This window comes from Odontesthes bonariensis, chromosome 1 (genome assembly GCF_027942865.1).
Source record: "Odontesthes bonariensis isolate fOdoBon6 chromosome 1, fOdoBon6.hap1, whole genome shotgun sequence".
Classification (NCBI taxonomy): Eukaryota; Metazoa; Chordata; class Actinopteri; order Atheriniformes; family Atherinopsidae; genus Odontesthes; species Odontesthes bonariensis.
Genome location: NC_134506.1, coordinates 4,592,139 through 4,608,323, shown reverse-complemented (window position 1 = coordinate 4,608,323; position 16,185 = coordinate 4,592,139). Strand labels below are relative to the sequence as shown.

Genomic DNA, 16,185 nt, shown 5'->3' with positions numbered 1-16,185 from the left:
AAAGTGGTGTGACGTTTCTGCAGTGTGCAAGTTGTTGTTTTACGTGGAAGGTTTAGCTCTTGCCCCTTAGCCACCACGTATTTGGTTAGCATGACAGGCTGCGCAAACAGCGCTATCTCCACACAGGGAGCGCCGATTTGCACCAGTCTGTGTCCTACTGTCAGTATTTGACAACCTCTAGCAATGGGAATGCGCTTCAAATGCCACGGAGTTCCCCTTTAAGGCAGTATCTCTCTTCCTGTAGTGTTGCAGAGGATTCCATAATCTCCATAAACTTTATGTCTTCTCTAGACATCTCTTTGTTCTCTGAAGGCCGTTCATTAAAATCATGCTAATACTGATTGTTCAGCATGAGCTCCAAATTAGTCACTGAAATTCGATTCACCACAACAGAGGAAAGCTTCATTTCATCATTACTGCAGTTTCCATTTAAAGGCCCATTGATAACCCAGCCCAACACTGTTCTTATAGCATATGGGCCGTTTTCACAACTGTTCACCACTTCCCATGGTTCCAATAACCTGGGAGCATTGGTTCCTATCAGTAGGTCCACTTTGGCCTGTATTGAGGAGATGTGAACCTTGGACAAATAAGGCCACCTTTCCAAATCAGCAGCAGTGACCATGTTGTCTGGAGTGACTGGCATCTCTCTCTGTGTGAGAACTTCAGGCAAAGGGTAAAAACTTTTTCCTGCAAGATCAGCGACCTCCATTCCAGACACAGCAAAAGTGGGAACAACCTTTTCTTGTCCCATGGTTTTCAAAAGGAAATTTGTTCTTTTTCTTGTGATGCTCAATTGCTCCATAAGGTGTTCAGAGCAAAATGTAGCTGTGCTCCCAGGATCCAAAAATGCATATGTCTGAATCACTTCATTTCCTTTTGTAGATTTGACCTGCACTGGGACAATGGAGAGAATGCAATGGTCATTACCGGCCCCTGTGCGTCCACATAGCTGGGACGAAGTTGATGGATTTCCTTTGGGTGGCTCCCATGTACGTTGCAACTCAACATTAGTCTTTGGAATATGAAGGGCAGTGGGATGCTGTTGATCACAAACCTCACAGACCAGACGTTTACCACAGTCACGGCTTATGTGTCCAACCTTTAAACAACCAAAGCATATTCCCTTTTCCTTTAAGAACCGGATTTTTTCTCTGTGTTTTTTACATTGGAACTGTTGGCATTTCTCCAAGAGATGAGTACATGTACACCAAGAACAATACAAAACGTCCTGTCTCTTTGCATTGCTTGTGTGAGCATTTTCTTCAGATGCGTTGACAGGCATTACTGTAGTGGCAAAACTACTTCCTTTCCCTCTGAATGACTTTGTTTGCATTTTGAATGTGTTACAGGGTTTTGAAGCCGTTACATTCTGTGGTACAGGTAGTTCAATATTTCCAAAAATTGGATCAGAAAGGGTCCTCACTTGTTTCTCCAAGAATGCAACAAGATCAACAAAATGTGCCCTTCGATTGTAGTTTTCCATTATATCATGGGCAACAGCTCTCCACCTTTCACGATATTTATATGGCAATTAACAAATCACTGTTTTCATATTGCTTGGCATGTCCATTTCCTGCATATGGGGAAGCTCCTCCATCACATTACAGCACCCACGTAGAAACAAACCATAGGCTTGCAAAGATTTAACATCCTCTGACTTTATTGCTGGCCAGGTTAAAGCCTTTTCAATATATGCATTAGCAATCTTGTAGTCATTACCGAAATGTTCCTGGAGCAAAGCTTTGGCTACAATGAAGCCACGTTCAGGATCCATGTGTTGACAACTTTGCACCAGTTCCCTTGGTTGCCCTCTGGTGAACTGTTCCAAGTAATACAAGCAGTCAGCCTTACTTGCTTTGTCCTCCACACCTTGTTCAAATGATTTTGTGAAGGCTCTGTATTGGAACGGATCTCCCTCAAAGACAGGTATGTCACGTGGTGGCAGAGAAAGCAGGCGTTGTTGGTTCACCAAAGAGGCTGTGATTTCATTTTGTTTGCACATAATACTAACAATATCACCAAGTTGAGTCTGATCGTTTTGTCCATGATTCAATGGTTGTCTCCTGGTTTGTGTCACCCAAGCAGTTGTTTGATCATGCAGCAACCTTTGTGATGTTTCCACAGATGACAATTTTTTATTGTTGTTTGTTTGCATATCCATTGAGTGCGTTTGATTTTGCGGCATTGACCAATCCACTTGCTTTTGTGTTTTACAGGCTGCAGGCTCATGCTCCTTGGCCATTGTGTTGAGTATTTGTGGTGCCAGTTTCCTTTTTTCCTTTTCAAGATAAGAGTTCATACCACCTGTTGGTGCCTGAGAGAGCCTTTGTCCATCCATAGCTTGCAAAACTGCCAATATAGCATCAGATGCAGCAAGTTCCGTCTCCAATTCGAGCTGTTCCTTTCTCCTTTTTATTTTTTGTTCTTGTTCCTCCAGTACATGTCGTTCCTTTAAGGCTGCCATACGAGCCATGACTGCAGCCTTTTCTTCTGCTGCCTTTATTTTTACAGAGGAAGCAGTGCTTGACCTGTTGAGTTTTGGTTGTGGTTGTGGCTTTACCCACATTAGAGACACTGTCATTTGGATTTATATTATCATTTTCAACACATTTATCACCATTATTCTTAGTTTCAGACAGCTGGTTTTCATTTGATTTCACCCACATTTCAACTTCATCAATAAATTCATCATTAAACATCATTTTAGCCTTGAACCATGTTTCATGCCTTTCTTTTTCCTCCTGGGGCAACAAAATCATCAAAGAATCATGCACACATCTTATTTCATCACACAGTTCAATAAAGCCATGTAGAGATTTTTTTACCTCAGACATTTTAATACTTTGCATAAACTCTTGAATCGATTTCTTTAAAGCACTTGCTTTGTTTAGCTTCATCTTTCTAACATTTTGTAGTCGGTCGAGCTTGTCTGCGAGCCCTTTAACGGAAAGTTTGACCACTCGTTGGCTTGTCCGTGTGTCGCTACTGCCGGCGGCCACAGAGTCCGGTTTGCCAGCAGCAACTGGTGCACAAACACCCGACGATGTGTCCACATTAATCCCCAAGTCCTCCATTCAAAGTCCGACAGTCACAATATGTCAATCAAACAGTCAAATGTTTTTCCACTTCAGCAACCAATGCACTGGAATTACGCCCCTACGTGTGCACACCTTTTAGATTTAGATGGCCATCTTTATGAGTGGTAACGCTACCTTACCTATTCTGAAAGTTGTGGCCTGTGGTGAAGTTCTGAGGGGCTCTCACCGACGTCTCTCCTAGTGGCTCTCCCGTACCCGTACGCCTCCTCACCGGCCTCTGCTCACTCGCTCGCTCCTCCTCGCGATCCTGTGTCCTCACCGGCGTGTCCTGTCTGCAGGTGAGCAGCTGACGCTCAGCTGATCCCAATCACGACACCAAGCCTGCTCCTTGGCTATTTCCTCGGCTATCTCCTCCTTCCGTCCACCACCAAACGCAACAAAGTCCAACTTCAAATCTCCAGCAGTTGTCGACTATTCAGACAGTTTTTGACTTGAATTGTAGAAGCTAAGCCAATGCTTTAAGCCACTGAGGTGTTTCGCTTGTTAAAACCTAATTGACGCGCTTGGACCAAACCATCACGGATGAATGAGTACCCTGTTGCCTTTGAGTTTATACAAACAACTCCGTTTATTTGCCCCTCATGATTACATCCGTACGGAGCACATATGTTGCTGGAAACACCTGACGAGCCCCCAAACATACATACAATATATATAGGCTGACCCGCCAATCACAATCCGACAACAATTAGCAGATCTGCTCTTACAATAGCATTCAGAAACAGTTTTGGTAAATGTGGTCAAACTTTACTTTATTCATTCATTAAGGTTTTGCACTATTTTTTTTAAATGGTTATATATTTTCTAATATGTTGATTGTTGGAACCAAAGTCATAATACATTAATTTGAATATCTAATATTTTTGGACTCATTACTGTATGCATAACCATGATGGAATTCAGAACTATGCTTTTGGGATATTATATGATGACAAACCGTAGAGTACATCTCTCATACTGCGTACACTATGAGAAAGTCAGAGAAAATTGTCTATAATTGACTGTAAGAGTTCAGTCAAGTACTGTCTGGTTACCAGGTAAGTGTGTTCTGAAAACCAGACAGGCTTGTAAATGATCCTTCTCATATGCAAGTTCAACTGAGTAGGTGTGCATGATGCATTTTGTGACTTACTAAACCCACATATTGTGACCTATAAGGATGTGTTGTTCAGCTCTTCTGCTGTGTCCTGGGTGCATGTAGGATTGAGCATGTTATACAATCTCTGGTTTGTACTCACGGAACGCCAATCTCAAACAGGTTGTTCTGGATCAGCTGCTTGCCTAGCATGGTGATGCACAACTGGATACACAGTTCCATGAGGCAGCCTGCATGGGCACACTGGAGGAAAGAGAACAGGAAAGAGAATAAAGGAAAATATTGAAAAGAGAAGGGGCGATAACACTGCAGCAGGAGCACAAGCAAATGAGCAGTTAAACAGTGGGGAGTGGAAAGTGAAGTTTTTTTTCCTTTATCTTTGCTGTTGATGTGCCGCTCTGTTGTTGTTTGTTTATTTGTGTGTTTTCTACAAATAATAAAGTTGACCACAAAAAAGTGCAAGTGTTGAAAGCTGAACAAGTTGAATAAAAAAAGAGAATTAAAAAATAATTAAATATCCTTTCATTTACATGTTCTAAATTATTTTCAGAGCACGAGTGTGCTCATAAAATCTACAATTGTGACAAAAGGAAAAGTGAAAGTCAAGTCTGTAACAGCGACTGGGAGATGCTGTCTATGGACTGCAGGTCAATCTGATCCTCAAGACAGACAGTGTTGCTATCTTCAACTAACTGAAATATGAGGGACCATGTTACCAAGGGCCATTTTCTTTCTCCATTATGGAACTCCAGAGCAAAGTTTTTTTTTCTTAACCTGATATGTAAAACCTTAGAAAATATTTTTTTCTTTTTCAAAGTGACTATGTAGAACTGATATAATGAAATATCCATCCATCCATCTATTTTCTATGCCCGCTTAATCCAAATTAGAGTAATGGGGGGCTGGAGACTATCCCAGCTGTCATTGGGCAAGAGGCAGGGTGCGCTCACACTCACCCATAGGGACAATTTAGAGTCGCCAATTAACCTAACATGCATGTTTTCAGAAGATAGGAGGAAGCCGGAGTATGTGGAGAGCATGCAAAATCCCAGCTGTGATTCGAACTTGGAACCCTCTTGCTGTGAGGCGACAGTGCTAACCACCACAACACCGTGCAGCCTTGAAATAAACTAAATTGATCTTAAAAAAAAAAGTTCAATAGAAAACATATGTCAGGGGACTTGTTTTCTAATAGCATATTTATTTCCCAGACCATGTCATTTTGATTTCTTGTATTAAAATAAAGAAGCATAAGTATCTGAGTCAGACAGCAGCAGCACCATTCCTAATTGTCTTTGAACAAGATTACTCCATACACACATACATTATTTGATGTGTGAGAGTATATGTCACAAGAATAATGTGTCTTCAATGCAAAGAATGAATAAAAATCCTTTACAAATAAGTGGATGCATCCTAAAGAAGATTCATAACCACTGTGATCTGCCACTGTGACCTTTCCTGACTGAATGACCTGTTTTCATACAACCAGTCACAGTGTTGCACTGTTGACTAGTATTTATTTACTGAGGCATTCATTCAATCTAAAATTGCATTCTGAGAAGCAGAACTTGTTAGTAAAACTGTGAATTACCTCTTCCATTCTGTAGGAGCCAACAACATACAAGTACTTCCCAGGTCTTCCAACAAGCCTGTAAACACAGACATATATCAATCATATGCTTTTAGTCAGAGGAGGACATGTGGAAGTATAGAATATGGTCATGACCCTTTTAACGTACACAGTTAAACATATATAAGTTAAGTTAAGTTAAGTTAGTTAAGTTAAGTGACTTTATTTATACCCGAAGGTAGATTTGTCCTCCGCTTTTAACCCATCCATGTTGGCACCTGTTGACACACACACACAGGGTCACACACTCAGAGACAGATGCCAACCTGGAGCGGTGGGCAGCCATGAAAGCGCCCGGGGAGCATGGGGGGTACGGTGCCTTGCTCAAGGGCACCTCAGCCGTGACAAGGAGGTGGACTGACACCCCTCCAGCTATCAGTTCCACCAAGCGAGAGTGGGAATTGAACCGCCAACCTTCCGTTTATTGGATGACCGACTCTAATCACTGAGCGACAGCTGCCCATATATGTACACTAGATGCACTTTTTCAGATGAAGTTTCTAATAAATGTCAAATTTGTATAAGAGGACATAACAATAACGTTCAGAGTTAACATAAACATCATGCCATATTAGGTTACTGCTTTACCTGCCCCTGAAAAAGGCCAAGTAGACAATTGGTGTAAAGGCATTGACGAACTTCAAGATGAAAGTTTTAAAAATGAGACGCTCTTCAAAACTCTTGTCCGTCTTTGGAACCTCTGAAAGAGACAAAATATGCTACTGTTATCTTGCATGCCCACAAATTCACCCAGTAGTTCTACTTAATTATTTTTTAATAAAGTACATGACACCATAGGAGTAATTGCCAAGATTTAAATGATCACTGCTCATCTGTTGAAGCATATACTGTATGAGGCGCTTGAAAGCTTGACACATGCGGGTCGCCAAACATTTATTGTAGCCTTTTGAAAATGTTTTGTTTTTATTCCATAAAAAAAGTTAATTTCACTACGGTTCTAAGCATTTTTAAATAAATTACATCTTCACCTTAAAAATGACACAAAGCACCATGAACTTCAGTCTTTGCTGGAAAGATCAAACATCACACAATGCAAAAGACACCAAATAAGCATACAAGCTTTATTTCCCATTCACTCCTCGTCAATCTGCAGTGCAAAAGTAATGTTTAGTGAAAGGATCAATGCTGTCCTTTAAAAGGTTAACGACTCTGTATGCCTTACCCAGTGTGGTGAGCCAGCGGGCAATGATGGCATAGATTTCATCTAAGATGATGATGATGATGAGGTTTATGACAGCAGCAGTGCCTTTGACAGTGGCTCGGATGTTGGACCGTGCTGCAGGGTAGTTGCTGATGTGCAGTGCTGCCTTAATGCTGATTCGATACAGGATGACACCGAAGACCATGACAAATGTCACAGTTACCTAAAGGAAAGGAGAGCATAGAGAAGACCCACAATCTGTTGAACTTCTGACAAAGCAATACTAGAAAGACAACTCAAAAATCATAACAACTGAGACATCATGCATTTTGCAGATAAAATTTTGATAAAGTAATAAGTGTGATACGAAGAAGGCCAAAGTATGTGGGTGTGAACCTATTAAATATTAATAGGTTTACGTCTACAAGTCATTTAACAAGATGGTATATGAGTATTCTTATCCAGAAAGATGTTTTTAATTGCTGTTTTTGCAACAAAACGTTCTCTTTACGTATGGCTACATGCAACTGGGCCGGGTTTAAAAAGTATTTAAGCGTATTTGAAAATCAGTTAACTTTAGATCAAATCTGAATCATTTTGAATTCCTTTTGGTTGCATTTATGTCTTTGTGATTAACTCATCCACGTTCAATCATCCATCCATTGTCTTGGAGGGTCAGGAGAGATCCAAACATTCCTCTCCACAGCAACACTCTCCAGCTCCTCATGGGGGATCCCAAGGCGTTCCCAGGCCAGAAGGAATGTTTACTCCCTCCAGCGAGTCCTGGGTCTGCCTTGGGGCCTCTCCCAGTTGGACATACCTGGAAAACCTCCAAAGAGAGGTGACCGGGGGGCATCCTAACAAGATGCCTGGCCCACCTGAGCTAGGGGTGGGCGATATGGGAAAAAAAAATATCGATATTTTTTAGGATTTTCACGATAAAGATATTTTGACGATATTTAAAAAAAAAAATTAAAACTTAAGTTAAGATCACAATAAAATGAACACAAGCATGCAAGTCTAAGCACACACGGCCGGTACAGTGAAACTGCGACTGGCTCGTAGTTGGATCTCGGGATCGAGCTGACGGTCCGCCGCGAGGCGAGCTACCGTCTGTCCCAGCCCCTGCCTCTCGGCGGCCCCCTCGATGCTCTTAGCTGAGTGTCCCGCGGGGTCCGAAGCGTTTACTTTGAAAAAATTAGAGTGTTCAAAGCAGGGCGTGGCGCCGTGGTAAGGGCAGAGGACCACTGGCACCACACTTTATTAAATTTTTGACGATTGAAAAAAAATTAAAAAAAAAAAAAAATATATATATATATAGCCTATATCTCGATATTGCAAAATTACTCATCGTCAAAACAACATTCACGATAATTTCGCAAACGATACATATCGCCCACCCCTAACTTGAGCTGAGTCCTTTGGCTGTGGAGGAGCAGCAGCTGTCCTCCGAGCTGCTCACCCGATCTTTAAGGCTGAGCCCAGCCACCCTCTGAAGCAAACCCATTTAAGCCGCTTGTATCTGCAATCTCGTTCTTTCAGTCACTACCCAGATCTCGTGACCATAGGTGGGGGTGGGAACAAAGATGAACAAGTAAATTGAAAGCTTCGCCTTCCAGCTAAGCTCCCTCTCTACCACAATGGACTGGAGCAGCAGCATTACAGCTGATGAAGCCCCAATCTGTCTGTCCATCTCTCATTCCAACCTGCCATCACCCGTGAACAAAATCCAAAGAAACTTAGATTCCTCTGCCTGAGGCAGGGACTCATCCCTGACCCGGAGAGAGCATTCACCTTCTTCTGGTTGAAAACCATGACCTCGCAATTGAAAGAGCTGATTTTCATCCCAGCCTTTTCACATTCAGCTGCGAACTGCGTCAGTGTGTGCTGAAGCTCTTTGTTTGAAGAAGCCAACAGAAGGACTACACCTCGAGATCCTGTCCATGAAAATCAAAACAGGATTGGTCACAGGGTTAGCCCTGGTGGACTCCAAAGCGCACTGTAAATAAGTTTGACCCCTTGCCAAGAAAAAGAGAAAAGAGAATGATTTGTTACGCAAAACGCAGGCTTCTAATATGTTACCAGGTTTTATCATATTTATCCTCTAACCCTCCTATTGTATACCTAATTTTTTCTAATTCCAAACCCAGCATTACCTCTAATCCAGAAGACACAGCATACTGGCAGAGCTGAAGAGGAGATATCGAGGCTGCAAGGTTGGTACTAGGTTAAAGGCTCTGCTAGTGGAAAACCGGAAGCATTTTAAACCTTCAGTTCCCTCCATAATAATAGGAAATGTGAACTCGCTGCCAAATAAGATGGACGAGCTGTCCGCTTTGGAAAAGCAGCGGATTTACCGGGAGTTCAGCTTGTTCATCCTTATGGGAAGTGATTAACGGACATAATACCAGATGTGGAGAAAGCAAACAGACTGAACCAATTCTTCAGCCAGTTCAACCACTCCACAACCCTCCCACCCTCAATGCAGCCCCCTCGTCGGCCCCAACCACACTCCCTCCCCTTCCACGGCACCACAGCCCTTCCCCACACACCACATCACACATTCTGAAGACTCTGGAGCGGCTCTTCCTCAACCTCCTCAAGTACAACATGCTCAGGACACCTTACAATTTGCCTATTGGGCAGAGGTCAGTGTGGAGGATACCATCCCTTACATCCTACACCGAGCCAAGGACAAGGGAAGTGGCACAGTCAGGATCCTCTTCTTGGATTGCCTTTAACATGAGGGCCAAACCAAGTCCTAGACCAGTTCTGATTGAGGGAGAGGAGGTGAAGGTAGTGGAGACAAATACCTCAGGCTGTGGCTGGGCAACAAGCTGGAGTGGATAAGCAGCACAAAGCAGCTGTATAAGAAGGCCCAGAGCAGATTGTATTCACTGTCATCAGCACTGTCATCCTGTTCAGCGACAGGCTTTTCCTCCCAACAGGACCAACAGACTGAAAAACTCCTTTGTCCCCCAGACCATCAAACTGTTCAACTCGGCATTGGGGGGAGGAAGGGGAACAGAAAAACGGAAGCACACAGGATAGGGAGGAGCCATCAGTTAGCAACCGAACAATTCTGTGCAATAAGAACTTAACCGTGCAATACCATACAATGACTTTTTTCTTTAGCGTGCAAATAACAGCAATTCTGTTGGACTGTTCAAAATGCCACCTGTACGTTTATATAGTATATACTACAACAATACCATAAGATGCTTGCTAATTTCTATTCACTATTCTTTTTTACTGTCTTTTTTACTATTGGTGTATTTGGGTAGGTGCTGCACTGCTGCTGGAGCCTTAATTTCCCAGAGGGAACCTCTCGAGGGATCAATAAGGTTCTATCTATCTATATATCTATCTATCTATGAGCTGATGACAGTACTCTGCTGGGAGACTGTTGGAACTCACCATGAAGAGCATAACTACCACAGTAGTTAGGTAGGCTGGCATTCTGTCTGTACATGTCAGCTTCACCTTCTCATCCTAAAAGACAAAGACACATGTGTGCACACACACAGATGAGGACACACGGACACACACATTAGGAAATGAGGATATTTAAAACATCTTCCACTGTGTGCTAGAGCTGTGTAGAAAAGAATTTGCTTTTCATATCCCACAGCCTCATATCTGTCAGTAACTTCTCTTTATGGGTGCACAGTATCACACATCACACAATATATACATACACTACAGCTCCAGTGGAGCACAGCTAAGGCTGCCCTGAGCCGTCATGTTACATTCAAGTCAACGGAAAATTAGGTCAGGGAAATATGTGTGTTTATTTGATGAAAAAGGAGATACGACCTTGGATTAAGACAACATAAACAGGCTGCATTAATCATCAGCATTAACAAGCACAACTCTGAAACTTCTCAGAATGTCACACTGAATATGGTCTCTTCATCCTCAGTGCCTTTCGATTTACAAAAACATGTCTCAGTGTTTCATTAACACTTTCTCTTCAAGATGCTGATTAATCTGCAATTGATTTTGATTCTACACAAGTTAAAGCTGCTGTTCCTGAGAGCTGTCAGTTCCTGGTAGACCGTGTATGTTTCATGGTGGCTGTTTGTGTGTAACTGTATGTGTATGTTTCGGAAGGAGGAAAATATTAAACAATACTTTGGCTTGAACAGTTTACCACTTCACTTACTGGTAAGTGTTATAGCCTGTTCTGTACTTGGTATAGTTGCTTTAGTTGGTCGCGACCGGTTTTTTATGTGCCCTGTGTCATTTTTATGTGAACCTTTGGGTACTTTGTGGCGTTATCATGGATCCCGTCAAAACGAATGTATCAGTAATGAGTTAAATGAAATTGAAAATTGTAACAGCAATAATTTTACTGATGCAAGATTACCATAGGCACATTCTGTAATGTGACCCTTCGTCCACCCAGTGGTGAAGGAAATCAAGGAGGGATGTAGCTTAATCGTGTGGATGACAAGCTAAAATGGATCAAGAAAAGGTTTTTTGAATGGCAAGTTTATCTTCAAAACCCAGATGGTTCTCTCGACAAGACCAAAGTTATCTGCCGTTACTGCTGAGGTCAATTACGTTATCACTGGAGTACGTCGAGTCTTAAATATCTTTTGGTAGCTGTAGTTTGTCTCTATTCTTGTGAGTCACGAATAGATGAAGAGTTGAATCAAAGTGGTTGTTTATTAATTAATCCGATGACTCGCATCCAACACGTTGCTTCAGCTACAGCCGGTACAATACAACGAGAGCTCGCGAGCTAATCTCGCGATACATTAATCTGAACAGTCCAATAACGAAACAGCACTGCTGTCTACATCCTTCTTCTTTAGCTGTGCCTCCAACCGGAGTGAATTAATATCCATTACAACAAATAAAATAAAAACATACATACCATGTTGAATGAAATTCACCTGCTTCCACGTGAATAAGATACATTGCATGGTGTGTCCATCTGAACCCACAACTTGGACAGCTCCAAAATTAGTAACGCAACAGATACAAAATAAAAAGCTTGTATTCAGATATCTTGTAATAACATACTAATATAAAACATTTAGATATCTTTCAGGCATTTTTCTTTTCACATTTCATCTAACTCATGTACTTTTTGTTAGGTCTAGATACCCTGCCAAACCTGGTGAGATACCCGGAAGGGGTGGGTTGAGTTGGGCCTTCTGCATGCACCTTCGTGTGGTGCTCCACCACCTTGCTGGGAGTCTTTTCTTGATTAAGTTCATTGTGGCATGACTCTGGTGCTGTCGTTACAGAGTTCTCAGACAGTGTTGTTTTGTTGATAAGCGGCTCAGATGCGTGCTGTGATGTATCCAGTTCCTCTGTGTGTGAAGGTTGTGGCTCTTTAACAGGCAAGATGTGGCGTCTGTTTCGTCGGTACTCCTTTCCTTCAGACTCAACGATGTATGAACGTGGTTCATTGCACTTTTTCCTTACGATCCCCAGTTTGTCATACCCCTTTGTGGTTTGTAGTCTAATCACCTGGTCCGGTGCGAGGGGTGTCAGTGGCTTGCTGGTTCTGTCATAGTAGTGTTTCTGTGTTGTGCGCCTCTTTTTTAGCTGCAGCCTGACCTTGGTGGTGGCTTTTGCTGTTGGTCTCAGTAGCTTTTTGCAGATGGGTAAAGTTGTTCTGGTGCGTCGGGACAGTAATCTTTGTGCTGGTGATCCCAGGACCGTGTCGCGGGGCGTGTTGCGCATCCCTAACAAGTTCAGATAGAAATCAGTTCCATCACGCTCTGTGGTCTCTAGCAGCTTCTTTGCACTCCTCACAGCTCTCTCACTGAGCCCATTAGACTGCGGGTACTCTGGGCTACTTGTCACCAGCTGAAAGTCCCATGCTTCTGCGAATTCCTGAAGTGCTTGGCTAGTGAACTGGGTGCCATTGTCAGAGTATAATTTCAGTGGTATGCCATGTACAGAAAAGTGGCGCTTTAGCTTCTGTATGATAGTCTTGGAAGATAAGCTGTTGAGCTGGTCAATTTCAAACCACCCAGAGTATGAGTCCACGAGCACCAGGTAATGATGGCTTTTCCATTCAAAGATGTCGGTGGCAACAATGGACCACGGTAGGTCAGGGACTGTGTGCAGTTTTAATGGTTCCTTTTGTTGGTGTGGTTTCAGGCTGTTACACACACTGCATGATGAGATGACAGTTTCTATGTCACTGTTCACTGATGGCCAGAAGACACTCTCTCTTGCTCTTTTCTTTGTTGACTCTGTCCCTGGGTGTCCTGTGTGTAGCACGCGGAGGTATTCGGACTGCAGAGAGTCAGGCACAACTGCTCTGTTTCCTTTCATGACGATTTCATTCTCCAGCAGCAGCTCATCACGGAAGTTGAAGAATGGTTTTACCTTGATGGGTACACTGCTTGCATGTCTAGGCCAGCCATTACGAATGTAATTGGTGACTTTCTGAAGGACACTGTCTGACGCAGTGTGCTGCCGAAGTTCTTCAAGGCGCCGTGTAGATATCAGTTGTAGGGCCATTACCTCGAACTCTGCATTTTCAGTATCTTGCGGGCCGACATTGCACTGTGGTGCACGAGAGAGGGTGTCAGCCAGGTACAGGTGTTTGCCTTTTTTGTAGGTGAATGTCAGGCTGAACTTTTGTAACTGCAACATCATGCGCTGCAAACGTGCTGGGACCGTGTGGAATGGTTTGTTGTGGATGGTGACAAGAGGCTGATGGTCAGTCTCAATCAAGACAGGCTTGCCATAGATGTAGTCATAGAAACGGTGACAGGCGAACACTACAGCGAGTAGTTCCTTTTCGATTTGCGCATATCTTGTCTCCGTCTGTGTCAATGTGCGTGATGCGTATGCTATCGGATTTCCGTCCTGGAGGCATGCAGCTCCTAGGCCATGCTGGGAGGCATCACAGGTGAGCGTTACCGGCTTTTCCACGTTGTAGTAGTGAAGCACAGGTGGGCTGGTGATGCATGCCTTCAGTTTGGTGAATGCGTTCTGCTGATGCTCTGTCCAGCTCCACAGCACGTCCTTGTGTAGCAGTTGTCGCAGAGGTGATGTCAGTTCGCTCAGATTTGGAATGAATTTTCCTAGGTAGTTAATCATTCCTAGGAAGCGTTGAAGAGCCATTTTGTCTTCCGGAGGTGGCATGTCACTGATCGCTTTGATTTTTTTGGGATCTGCTTTGAGGCCTTTGTCAGTGAATGTGTGACCAACGTAGTTCACCTCCTTGAGTCTGAGTTTCACGTGTCTGGCACGATCCATCACCTTTCGGAGGTTCGCATAGTGCTCTTCAGGTCCTTTGCCGCCTACTATGATGTCGTCCACGATGATGGCACATGGATATCCAGCAAATATTTGTTCCATAGCCCTTTGAAAAACTTCTGATGCTGTGCTGATGCCAAATGGCATTTTCAGGAACTTGAATCTGCCATGAGGAGTCGTGAACGTGGTGCGAAGCGATGAGGCCTCATCCAATCTGACTTGCCAGAATGAGCTCTTTGCATCCAGAACGGAGAAGATGGTGGCACCTGACATCTGGGCTGCAACCTCCTCCACTGTGCGCATTGGATGGTGTGGACGCATGAGGGCCTGGTTCAGGTTCCTGGGATCAATGCAAATGCGAACGTCCCCCGTTTCCTTCTTATGTGTAGCCACCATGTTGGACACCCATTCTGTGGGCTCATCCACAGGTTTGATTACCTTTAATTTTTGCATCCTTTGGAGCTCTTGTTCTACTTTTTTCTGCATTGCTGCTGGAACACGGCGCGGAGGGCTGACAACTGGTGTCACATTTGGATCCACTTTCATTGAGTAGGTTACAGGTAAGTCACCCAGTTCATCTGTAAACAGATCTGCATAATCTTGAAATATTTTCTCTGACATTGTCTGATCCTGAACAGTCTCAATGTGATACACTTCACTGCTGAAAGTGACAAGTTTCATTTTCAGGCTGTCTTCCAAGCCCAAAATGGACTTCACATTTTCACTCACTATCTGGAATTGGAGACTGTATTGTTCTCTGTTCAGTCTGCACTGTAGTGTCACTGCACCAATTGGTTTAATCAGAGAACCACCGAATGCTACAAGTTTGATTTGTTTGATTGGTTTACACAGTTCTTCATTTCGTTTTATCAGATTGTATGTGCGCAAAGACATGACGTTGCATTTTGCCCCTGTATCAACTTTTAGTTTCAGGTTTTTGTCATTTACTGAGAGGAAACAATGTCCTTCCTTGTCATGAGCATCACTGTTTTTGCCTTGCTCACTGTGTAAGGACAAGCCATCAATGGTGAATGTCTCCTCGTTGTCAGCCTCAGAATCTGATTCAGCACAGAGCTGATGCACCTGTTTATTTGCTGTGCTTGACTTAGCAGATTTACATACACTTTTGAAGTGGTTCAGTTTGCCACAGTGGTGGCATTGCTGACCTAGAGCCGGACACTGATCACGCTTAGCTTGATGTGTTCCACCACAATTTCTGCAGTTGGTAATTGTTGAGTTATCTTGCTTTATTGAGCGTTTTGTCAGTCTGTTGAATCCCCTTTGTTTTACTTGTATGACATCGACACTGGCAGTTGCCGCTGTTTTATGGGCAGAGAGGGTTTTGGTGTGCTTTTCTGTGAGCTCACTGATGTGACAGAGGCGTACAGCTTTGGAAAGCGTGAGGTCGGTCTCCTTTAACAATGTACGTCTGACGGTGTCACTACTGATTCCGCAGACCAGTCTGTCACGTATTAGCTCGTCTTCTAATGCACCAAAGTTACAGTTTTTTGCTTGATTTCTCAATGTACTCACGTATGCCTCGACCGTCTCGCCTGGCTTTTGATTCCTGGTGTTGAAATTGTGTCTCTCCATTATCACGTTTGTTTCAGGGTTGCATATTTCTTTGAATTTTCTTTTAAGACATTCGGGATCCTCCCTGGACTCCGCTGGTCTTAACACCGCATCCCCTTCACCGTGGATTGCGGGTGCATACGTGAATGTCCGCTCCCTCTCTATAGCCTCGGGTCCCGCGAGATTAAGGAGTATGTAGGCTCTGGTCCTGGCTGGTTTGTCGCTATGAGCAGCAGCAATGAAGATGTCATATTCGCGTTCAAACCTGCGCCAGTGCACTGCTACGTTCCCATCAAAGATAAGGGGGTCCGGGCGTCTGAAGCCGTCCGCCATGGTAGCTTGTTATTGCTAAGTAGCTGGGTAGCCTACCGTCCTGATGTCTTGGATC

At 43.5% G+C, this 16,185-nt stretch overlaps 1 protein-coding gene across 5 annotated transcripts in view; it reads right to left on the bottom strand.

Moving 5' to 3' along the window:
- ano1a (anoctamin 1, calcium activated chloride channel a) overlaps positions 1–16,185 on the bottom strand; it is an 88,067-nt gene that overhangs the window by 12,532 nt on the left and 59,350 nt on the right. For all 5 annotated transcript variants that reach the window (XM_075464726.1, XM_075464998.1, XM_075464906.1 and 2 more), the window contains 5 exons: positions 10,410–10,484; positions 7,014–7,215; positions 6,419–6,530; positions 5,792–5,849; positions 4,340–4,440 (listed from right to left, as the gene is read on the bottom strand). In XM_075464726.1, the coding sequence (XP_075320841.1) occupies positions 4,340–4,440; positions 5,792–5,849; positions 6,419–6,530; positions 7,014–7,215; positions 10,410–10,484 (548 nt within the window). The remainder of the gene's footprint in view (positions 1–4,339; positions 4,441–5,791; positions 5,850–6,418; positions 6,531–7,013; positions 7,216–10,409; positions 10,485–16,185) is intronic.